Source organism: Notothenia coriiceps, unplaced genomic scaffold (assembly GCF_000735185.1).
Source record: "Notothenia coriiceps isolate Sejong01 unplaced genomic scaffold, NC01 NC01_scaffold00024667, whole genome shotgun sequence".
NCBI lineage: Eukaryota > Metazoa > Chordata > Actinopteri > Perciformes > Nototheniidae > Notothenia > Notothenia coriiceps.
This window is the reverse complement of record NW_011357368.1, coordinates 9,841,772-9,853,741: the sequence shown is the minus strand read 5'-3', so window position 1 is coordinate 9,853,741 and position 11,970 is coordinate 9,841,772. Positions and strand designations below refer to the sequence as shown.

The window sequence follows — 11,970 nt, the reverse complement described above, 5'->3', positions numbered from 1 at the left end:
TCCTCCTAGAGCACCATTGAGTTCTTTGTAACCAAATATCTCTCAGAGGTGCGTGGGGAGGGGCTCCTTATTTTCATCTAAAGTAACAGACAGAGAATCAGCACTTTGGAAACAGGGCTGAAACAGAGGGGATTATGGGATGCTGCAATGCACAACTTGTTTGGTATTTCAAGCCAAACACTTCAGAGACATGTTTTGTATATATCTGAGACCTATAACATATTGATGAAAAACAGTATAATAGGGGTGGTAATTCTCTAATAAAAAAAAACATCCTATTCCAAAAGATATTTTATAATGACTTTTGAAGAACTGTTTAACTTAAATCAAATCATTAATGAGGGTTCTATATGCAGCTAAAAAAAAGCATGCACTATAATTGGATCTCTTGTCAAAGCACGTGGCACTAAGATGTCCAATTTGTCTAATAGAAACACATGCTGTTAGCCATGAGTTAGCATTCACTTCTCTACACTAGTTCCATCCCGATAAAGTGTATCTACTTAGTACTGTGCTAATGTATCCCCCCCTCCCCCCCTCCCCGACAGCCTCTTAACTATGAGAGAAAGAAGACCTACACTCTTCACATCGAGGGGACCAACACACATGTGGATCCTCGTTTTTCTTATCTCGGCTCCTTCAAAGACACCGCCACCCTTAAAATCACAGTGGGGGACGTGGACGAGGCGCCCGTATTCTCCATAGATCATTACATCATGGACGTGTACGAGAACTCGCCGAGCGGCACGGAGGTGGGCGCCGTAACGGCTCGAGACCCCGACAGCAGGAACAGTCCTGTTAGGTGAGACTCTTGAACTCCTACGTCTGCAGAAATGATTACAAGTATTCAGCGGCTTTATAGGCATCCTGTCTCTTAGCTGTGCATCATTGAATATAATTGAAGATCTACATTTTTGTCTTGTGTAGGAATATCACACACTGCGGAAGCAAAGGGGTAGAGAGGGGGTTGTTAATATTATGAGACTTATTTAGAGGCTCAGTGGTCTTTCATGCGGCCAATGGAGCTATGTCACTTTGTCAACTAATTGGCTCTCGCAAATGTCATATTTTTTAAACATGTTTTTTCTTTGCCAGATTGGTATCTAGAAATGTCCAAAAAAAGGCTGGTCACCATATCGGTTTGGATTTGTTTAGTTGGTATAGCCTACCATTTTCAGCCAATCATTTTGTTATTAGGGTTGGTGCATATTTTTGCATAGCTGAAATCATCAGGATATTGCTTGCTTATTCATTCAGCTTTTGATTAGTTTCCTGCATTTTGGTTTACTAGTTGGATGTGTTTTCTGCATAAAAACGGAGGTGCCTTTGATTTGTCCTTTGAGGTTTAAGTCTAATGAGATTATTTCTACCTCCGAGAAATGTTTGTCTAACTAAAACTCCAATTTGCATGTCATATCTCTGCCCCAAAATAATGTTTACTTTTCGATATTTGCATTTTTGTAGCATTCATTTGGAATCTATTTCTTAACACTTTGGTTTACTTGGGTATGTGTCACTATGCACTTGTAATGCATTATTTGTGATTCAATTTCATCATATGCAATATTTTCTTTCTTTTTGCACCATATGGCAATTTCCCTAATATTCAGACTGCAGATGTTTCAGATACTACCAACAGTGTTTCCCCTAGGATGGAGTCATAGCAGCGGTGCTAAGGCACGTGGGCCCAAAAATCGGCCCTGCCAGTACATACAGTGGCAATGTCTCAAGATGTAGCAAAAATACACCTTTATTGAACATACAGTAACACAAATACTACAAATCCACATAACAAACAATCAAAAACGAAAAAGGGTCGCCACTTATTATTTTTTTAATAATAAAAAAAAAAGTTAATTTTTTATTTTATTTTATACAATAGCGCCGCCGCTATTTGTATATAGGGGAAACACTGACCAAATAAGAAACATTATGTTAAATAGATTGAAAATGGTGCTGCATTATATTTAATAGCTTCTTTGTTTGTTCCTGCGACTCTTCATGCCCTAAGCATTTCACGTACCCTCTAAAAATCAGCAATATACATTGTGAACCTGTCTCATTATTTGGCATCATCTGATGGATGGTTGTTTTGTCTACAAGTCTGAAAGTAACCTGAGGCAATACAACTGCTTAGCACATTAGTATGCATTCAAAACACATACTTGTGGACTGTTGAAAAAAGATTGATGTTACCCTGAGGCAATGGACTAATCCTAGGTGTTCGCTCTGCACAGGTAGCTCGCTTCGTGCACTGTTTGTGTTAATTTGAATTCCCTGCATAGCCTCAGTGTAAATGATGGAGTAGCTGTAAACATGAAGCTCCTTGTGAGATTAGGTTTTACTAATATATCAATAAGAAGTAATTATCTGGTGCTTTTACATGTTATAGTGCCACAGTTCAAAGCCTTGCTGTAGGATGCAGCGCAGGACTCCTTAAAAACATTCACCTCTGGGCATCTTTTTAAAAAAAAGTTGCTCTCTCTTACAAATATCTTCTCATCAAGAATCTGAGAAGGAATTATACATTTCTATTGTTTTCCACTTTCACTTAGTCTACAAATATTTAAACTTACTCCAGCTCTAATCACAACTACCAAATATGAATTTATTTTCAAAATGTTAACCTTTTTAAATGTCAGTTTGTTTACTTAATGGCAGATATATAAATGTTTGGTATGTCATTGATTAGCCACAGATTTGATGTTGATACTAGAAACCAGAAAATAGCCCATTTGTGCCCATTAGAGTAAACATGAGAAACAGCTCTGGGGGGAAATAGTAAATGGTGCAATTTTGAAGATATAATAAAATTAAATGCTGTTAATGTAATGGCTTTTGGCACAACACATGTGGTTTATTGTGGCTACATGTGGACATTTGTATCATTAAGGGCCAGAGTGGCTATTTTGGAAACACAGTTTATTATAGACTTATTATAGGGGCTGAAGTTGAAATTCCAAAAAAGGAAATTGATCCCAGCCAAAACGATTGAACACAAATAATCGCCACAGATGGTACTAGTGTTGCATAAGGGTTAAGAACAGTGTCTTATGCCTGTAATAATGTCCTGGTGATCTGTTCAGTTCTGCATGAAGCTCAATTAAAAATGGGAGAAAGACTCGGGGTAAAATGACAATTTGAATCATGTCGGTATCTTAAGACTTTGTGAGAGATTTGATGTAAACAAGAAGTTAATCTACATATGAAAGGGTTTCCCTGCACTCCTTGTGGGATACCTTGTCCTCGGCCATTCCTACAGAACATCACTCCCAATGTTCAGCTCATAAAGAGGAAGCTAACGAAACATATTTCCATGACAGACACTTGAACCCAGAGAATAAAGCAACTGAACCACTGCTCCCCGTGTTGGTATCAGAATACAATGCAGCAGGGATCAGTATTTGGCTCTCTTTGATCATCACAAGTCTTGCCAATGAATGCAATAAAATAAACATCTTATTGAAGTGACATTTCTAATCTCACTCTGGTCTTGATATCTAAATAAGCTAACAAAGACTTGACAGCTCATTACCTCTGGTTGCTCTTATACATTATCATAATCATAATCAAACCGTTTGAAAAGTTGACTTTGAAGCACTTCATGGACTCGAGTCAGCCCCAGCTTCAGCTTGTATTAACTGAGTAACATGCTTCTTGGTAGAAGAATTAAATAATTGGACATTTTCAAAAGTGTATATGTTTTGTTGTGTTTTGTCTCACAGCCATGAAAGTTACATTTCACTTTTTTATTGAACTAGCAACGGTGTTGTTGTGTTAAAGGCAGCGTCTTTCTGATCTGCTATACTATAGGCTTTCAGCTGTCTTGATGTTTGCATACTTTTACACAAACTATGCCAAAGATGGAGGCAATTATTGTGCATATGGAAATATGAAGCAGTTGTTGCAAAACATATATAATATTTCCCTCTATTAAGCTGTACTGGAACATAATGAATGCATGATGTAACATTGTGTTCTTTTAGCTAGTTCTCTGCAGAAATAAGAAAATAACCAAAAAATAAATGCAACAAGAACCAAGATGTATCTGCAGCAGCAGTAATTACAACATGTTTTTCTTCTTCTCTGCCCCCTAAACTCACTGTTACTGCAACAGCCTTCATGCTCTTATAATTCCAGAGCCTTTAATACATCTTGACAACCTTTCTACCGAGGGAAGATATAAATGCAATCCTGGTGTTAATATCCCTGTACCATTTCCGTCATTCATGCTAACTGCAAACTGAGGCTGTATTACTCAAGAGAATTAATGCTGCATTAAAGGTGTAAATTGTTCATACATACATTAGGTAACACACAGTCAATGCTCATTTCGTGCTTGAACTTGTGAGTTGAGCAGCAGTAATGTTTCCGCTATGCTTTCATTGGCTGCTTTTCTTTAGTTTGATAACAACGTGGCGAGAATGCCATTACTACAGTGTAAACATTACCAGCAGAACTTCGCCTTTTGTCGTTATTAAATATTGAAGGTAACTGCTCTTGACTTATAAATACGTATTTTCAGAAAAGTGTTGAAAGTCTATTTAAAAGCAGTAGGGTTTATTCTATTAATTTTCTTAGGATAAGACTTTGAATACCACAGAACCATAATAGCATCCTCTTTGTTTTTTTGCTGGTTCTTTACAGTACACTGCTTAGTTTTGGTCGACTGAATTTCAGTTTGCTGTGTGATATAAGTAAGCAAATATGTTTTCTAATGCCTCCAGTCATTGCTGAAACACATCAAGTACCTGCATTATGTTCTGAGGCATTTAAGTAACTTCTATTTGGCTGAAAAGGGCACCGATTTAACACAAAGGATAGTTTACTGATAATGAGCAGTATTTTTCAGTTTCTGAAAACAGCCTTATAATGTGCTATGTGGCTCTCTAAAAAGAGCTTCCCAAAGGTAATGACAACAGTTATCTCGCATAGGGCTTGTAGACTGCTAACTACACTGAACAAAAATATCTGGGGGGGGTCCGAAAAGTCAGTATCTGGTGTGAGGGTTAGGGTTAGGGTAATGTTGTGAATCGAGTGGCCCATGTTGGTGGTGGGGTTATGGTATGGGCAGGCGTATGTTATGGACGATGAACACAGGCCACTCGATTCACAACATTACCCTAACCCTAACCCTAACCCTAACCCTAACCCTCACACCAGATACTGACTGGTTTTCGGACCCCCCAAGACCCCCCCAATAAAGCAAAAATGCACATTTCAGAGTGGCCTTTTATTGTGGCCAGCCTAAGGCACACCTGTGCAATAATCATGCTGTCTAATCAGCATCTTGATATGCCACACCTGTGAGGTGGGATGGATTATCTCGGCAAAGGAGAAGTGCTCACTATCACAGATTTTTTCAGATTTGTGAACAATATTTGAGAGAAATGGTTATTTTGTGTATATAGAAAATGTTTTAGATCTTTGAGTTCATCTCATGAAAAATGGGAGCAAAAACAAAAGTGTTGCGTTTATATTTTTGTTCAGTGTACTAACAGGAAGAAGAGTGAAACAATTGTATATGTGTAGTGGTAAAAAAGAAGTTAGGGTTTGTGTTATAACAATGTATTGAGTACATATCGTCACTTAGTGTGATAGACCAGCATCACCACATTGCTTCTATTTGGACTGATGCATTTGTTTTACATTGTTGTTCTCCCCATGGTAGGTGCTTGCCCTTGTACTTTGTGAGAACATGCTCATCACTGATCAATTTGACAGTCCTGAAGCGACCCAGAGACAACGCGGTAAAAGCACAACATTTACCGACATCAACATTCAGTTTCCGCCCCGTCAATATGCTCCAACAGATGGACAGACGCAATGAGAACAAAAAGGGAAAATCCAGTCTGTGTTATGAATGTATCTGTCTGACATCGAAAGCTCACAATGGACAGACACAGCCAAAACAAACTTTTCCGCCATTTCCTAAAAAGACGTCAGTAGCAATTTTCGGACAAATTCAAAGATGTTTGAACCAAAAGTGCTTGGAGCGGTCGTGCCAAAAAGTCAGAGTGTTTTGAACCCCCTATGGTGAAGCACTATTTTCGAAACACTCTCTCCACAATGGAAACAATTGACAAAAACATGCTGGCACTAAGAACTAAAAGGACAGTTTTTAACCATCAATCTTGACACTTTTTAGACAACATAATGTATGCTTACTGGACACTTCCAACTAACAGTGTCCTGCAGAATATCCAATGTCCTCTTAATCGTTTTTTCTTGCCATCACTGTGATTTTTGTATCTGGAGTGGATAAATTATTTTACATTTTCCTTGCATTAATAGGTACTTCTTGGACAGCAAAGAGGAAGGAGTGCGGTACTTCAGGATCGATGAGAGCAGTGGATTAATACGGACCACTCAGTCTCTGGACAGGGAAGACATGTCCTGGCACAATATAACTGTGATAGCCTCGGAGGTTGGTAGGTACCCAGGCTTCTTTCCTTTAACTCAATGTGTACAAGTGGGCGAGGAGACATAATGCACCAGCTGCGTCTCTATGTGGTTTTTCACGAGCGGGCAGCATTTATATCGTAAATAAGTGTAGCCTACAGATGCATCGGGACATAAAAATTGTTTTGACATTTTGTAATAGGGTAAGTTAATGAGGAGATATTGAGTTACGCTCATACCACACAAGATATTCTCTTCACCTTCTGACATCTACATATTTAAACACCCGTGTTGGATACCTTCAGGGACTGTAGTAAACACATGAAATGCTATTATCCAGTTGCCAGAAAGAGGCAGTTAAATAGATTGCTCTTTCTTTCCACACTCATCTTGTTTAGCCCCGGGCTAATAGGAGACATTCTAAATCGTAAGCAAAATTGCATTGAAATCATGGTGAGCTTTGTGCCACAACAGCGTGATTTAAAGAAAACCAATTCTGAAATGATGGTAGGTGCTGGAGTCATACAAAAAAGGTTTCATCCCTTTCCCACAAGATAACAAGACAGCCTCAGGGGGTCATATAACCAGAGAGCAGTCCTGGATCAAAATCACAGTGTGTAAGATAGGAGATGAAATCAATATCAACAAAATGGAACTTTAAAAAAAGAAGAAGGAAATACTACATCAATCTGCACTGCAAACCTCTTTGTTTGATATCAGAATAAACTCACCCTTTAAGCACAGATAATTGATTAGCAAGGACTGCCCCTTATTCGTCAACTAATCAGTGATTCTTGTCTTTTTCAACTTGATTTATTGGTCATTTTGTAAAGCTTTTTCCATGCCAAATGACCTATTTATGTGAAATATATCTGGTCAAGTAATCGTAATAGGCAAATAAAACTGTCAATTGTTAACCTTCTATCAATCGCACTGTGGCATTCCTATACCTGTTCACAAGCTGCAAGATGTATTACTAGTATCAGTAATATCCAAACTACAATAGTATTTAAACACAGTATCCTTATTAGTTATAGTGGGAGTAGCAATTAACATCTGGAGAAAACAGGGAGTTATGACTTCATTTGCATATTGATTGGAATGCATTCAAATAGGTTACAGTGTATTTTTCTTATAATTAACTACAACATCGAATTAGTCCCAATTGTTTCAATGTCCTTTCCTGCATTGGAAATTAATTAAATCAATGCAGGCCCTGCTAACTTCAAGAATTGCTATCAGGTAATTTGGCTAATTTGTAATCACAATTAGGCAAATATCTTTCCTACCAACAGAGGTGCTGCATGCTAATGTTTCTTTATCTCTCCACCACCCTTTAGTCTTCAAGGGTACAATTACAATCCAAGACACTGTCAAAATGCAAAGTTATAATTGTTGGCACTACTGTATGTAAAAGAGCAAGGACGCAGACTCAGAGACACAAAGAAGTCAGTTCAAAGACTTTAGCCGCCGCCTTATAGCCAATTTGAGAATGAATGCATGATTGAATTTCACTGTTGGTTTTTTAAAAATCATATTATGTTAAAAGAGAAGAAAAACACTCTTGTCATTAGGTCCAGGTATAAAAACCAAAAGAAGCATGTACTAAGTAGCACTAATACTTCATCAACAATACAGCATTTGATTATTTTCAAACCCAGATGTAGAAAATAATGACTCTTTGCATAGTATTGCCAATAGCAAATGTCCTTATACATTCCTATATTTAATGCAACTCAGCGATACCCATACTTGTCAACCCTCCCGATTTTCGCGGGAGACTCCCGATTTCATTGCCCTCTCCCGGTTTCCTCCCGGGGTCATATTTCTCCCGCATTTCTCCCGATTTCTGACAAAATCAGATTTACACACGACTGTTTCCACTCGGACTTTAATACAGCTACACCATTGTTTGGTTCCCATGGTAACACGTCTCTTTAGTAGCGCGCGCAACTCAAAGTCTGAGAGGGTGAGGCAGATATTCACAGAAAACTGAACAAGAATCGACAACTACTCTACTCTCTGCTCACTCCTTTCCTGTAAAATACAGGTCCAGCCCACACATATGCTCCATCAAGGACGGTGCTACAGGCCGCAAGTCAGTGCACTTACAAATACAATAAGCATGTTAATGTTAATCTAACAGCTCCGGCGATCCACTATTGCTCACTGTAGTTTGTTGTTGTCTGAACCGCAATTTTGCTTTTACAATGCTCCGCTTATCTGCCGGTAATCCACCCTCCAAACGCCAACAGAAACGACTGAAACTACTTTTTTTATATCGGTTAGCCCACACTTATCAGGAAGGAGCTAATGAGACAAGGACAGGAGCAAACAACTAGGATGTGTTGGAGCGAAGGGCAAGGACAAAAGACAAGACGAAGGGTTGAATGTGACGGCAAATGAACAGCATTAGTTGGTAACGTTTTTATTTCATTCCCACGATTTGGTCTAACGATACTTGCATGTGCGATTGTTGCATTTAGGCCGTCTTCATCGTCTCTTCTTCGTCATGAAAAAAAGGTCTTTGAGCGCCCCACAGCATAATCCTTTCAAAAAGTTCCAAACCCAATTCGACCGCAGTGCCAAATCAATTCCATTGGTTTTAGTTTGCGTGTCACATTTTAATTACGCTGAAGAAACTCGCATTCAGGGATTTCAGGAGAGTCTTCGTCCGAACCCAGAAGTGAAAGAATTTACCAGAAGATGGAAGAAAGTGTTAAAAGTGTAATATAAACTAAATGTGTTTTCTGTTGTTCGTTTCTGTGGGTGGGGCTTTATGTACAAAACCACTCCCAGATTAACATTAGACAGTCTCGACGCTTGACATAACATGCAGAGGTGAACGCTGAAGCTGTATCAACCCTCTCAAAAAACAGCTCGGTACCAGTTCATTTGAGGTTGAACGGAAATCCCCCCTCTGAATGATAATCACTTATGAGCCCTTTAACAGACCATGCCAGAAAAGGCTCAGTGAGCTCTCTTAATAATGGATCCGTATCCATTTGCATTAGTCCGCTCGAACCGGTGTTCCGTTTCTGATCAAGGCTTTGCATTCAGAACGTACGGCCCCCACAGCAAACTAAATTTTCAATCTACTCGTCCACTTTATTAAACACCTGATCACCACCACCACACAACCCACACATTCTTTACAGCGAGACAGTCTGCTCTTTCACATCCGCCTCTCCTTACCCTGAAGCTTTTTACCCTGAGCACGGATTTAAAATGGGTGTGGGAGCTCATCCGGTGAATGAGGCGTGTGGTTGGCGCAGTTGACAGTGCTTTGTGTATGGGATCAGGGGTCACAGGTTCAAACCCCCTGCAGTCAGGCACTGTCGGGCTGTGTCCCTGAGACCACTTTTCCACGCCAAAGTGCTCCTGTGGGGATTGCCACAGTATATGAGCCTTTGATAAAAGCGTCTAAAAAGTGACATTGTAAATGTTAATGATTGATGATTGCCATGATAAAGGCTTCTATTATATACAGCACTTTTCAAAACAACATCATGCGCTCACGAAGTGCTTTACAAAAGGCGACAACTCACAAGTTAAAAACAAACAACAAGAAATCCCCTCAGATTTATTTGTTAGAACTTTTTTAAAAAGGTACACAGTTGCAGCAAAAAAACCATTTTATTGATGATGATGATGATGATGAATTGATGATGATGATGATGATGGTGTCACTGCCTCCCACTGAGCGGCCGTGATCGTCAGCGAGGTGATCGACTGTCATGCAGAAAGCTTCTTTCCTGTCTTCCTGTTGTTGTGAAATGCGGCTTTATCGATTTCAAAAAGGGTGATCGATATCAGGGCTGCAGGATTTTGGAAAAATAACTTTTTTTGTGATTACTTTTTCAGATATTGCATGCAGATATACAGTTGAATTACCATCTTAAAAAACGCAGTTTTGTTTTAATTGTAGAATATGGTTAACCCTTACCCCTAACCATTATTTAGCCTTTAACCCCAACATATTAAGCTTATACATCGCCTCTCGTCCATTTTGCTATTTCCAATACCATTGATTCTGTGCCAGCCCCTTATTCTACTCTATGGGCATTTCAAAATAGGGGGTTGAACACGCTTTTTGACCAAATGGATACTCACTTACATCTCACTCTCTTCAAAAATGTGTTTCTTTTAACATTACACCTTATCAGATAACAACTTGATGCACCAATTATTCTACTGAAAAAAAAAGCAAACCAGTGACCTCGGCCTTCCTGCACTCATCCTAGACAAACCCTCTATAATCATACTTCTAGCCCTGTTTGCCCTACCCAATTTGACTGTTCATAACTACTCTGATTATGTTTAAAGGTAAAACCAATTGTTAGTTATTTTTAGCTGCAACAATCCTATTTCAGCGGAGGCACGCGCACCCAGCCCACACCCCCGCACCACACACACCACAAACCACGCAACACACCCCCATCCCCGCCAGCTGAGCTGGAGCTTGTGTGTGTGCTCCACCCGGCCAACTCCCATGACGAGAATCCAGAGCGCTGAGAAACCGCATTGAGTGATAGTAGTGCTCTGAGAAAAGCCCCGTCACTCACTATACCCATTAATATGCCCCAACCACGCACCCACGTCAACTTCACAGCTCCCCCACAACCAACATGAAACAAATACCATACCACAAAACATTTCCCCATCAGGCAAGTCTTAGGCCGTTATTAAATCCCCACGTAAAAACCCGCAACCCCTGAACAACCTGCTTCTTAGATACCACAATTACCAATAAACTAATACTAATAGATCTAACCTCCCTGACTCAATCAGAATACAATTACTAGCTCTCCAACCATCATTCCTTAAGCCTTTTATAGCCAATCAATACGTCATCACCTTATAAACCAAACCAATAGACCTTTATCTCATTCCTTTATACCCCTATTTCCAACACAACATGCCGAAATCCGCAGAGTGTTTCAACACGCATATAATTTGTAACAGACAGATCACCAACTACGTCCTGCTCATCTTCACTTCTTTTTTGGCTCTCCTCCCCCCCCCCCCCCCCCCACCACTCACTCACTCCCCTACTCCGTCCCTATTCCCCTATCCCCAACTCCCTCAATGCCTCTATTCTTTCTGCTGCACTCCAACACCATTTGTCGGGTCACAGGAGGTTACTGATTCCCCACTGAGTCGTTCCTGTGTGCACCGCTTCCAATCCCGGAGTCTCCTTGCCTTATCCAACTATCCTCGTTTGTTTCACACCTCTCTGCCTGTTACTACTACCTCTCATTTTTGTCTCTATTTGTGACAACCTCTCTCAACTGGCTTCCAAGGACCTACCAATCTCAAAGCAACCCCCCCACAATGCACACAACCATTCATGACCCATAGATCATAATCATCAGTGTACTCCACCTGTAGCCAGTTCTAGCATTACATACAATAGCCAATCAGATTTGCCGAAGAGGGCAACCAGATTTAATAACAACAACGAATTTTTTTCTCTGCTATACCAATTTTCTCCCAAACTTTATAATAAAGCTTCTGCCTGACCTCGCATTCGTGATAAACAGTTTATCGAAACCAAATCCTTTATAA

At 39.8% G+C, this 11,970-nt stretch overlaps 1 protein-coding gene across 1 annotated transcript in view; it reads left to right on the top strand.

Annotated features, from left to right (window-relative positions):
• Positions 1–548: 548 nt before the first annotated feature.
• Positions 549–11,970, top strand: part of LOC104955485 (cadherin-18-like) — a gene marked incomplete at its 5' end in the record, with an annotated part of 15,141 nt that continues 3,719 nt past the window's right edge. The window contains 2 exons of the mRNA XM_010782812.1: positions 549–802; positions 6,295–6,431. Coding sequence (XP_010781114.1) covers positions 549–802; positions 6,295–6,431 — 391 coding nt within the window. The remainder of the gene's footprint in view (positions 803–6,294; positions 6,432–11,970) is intronic.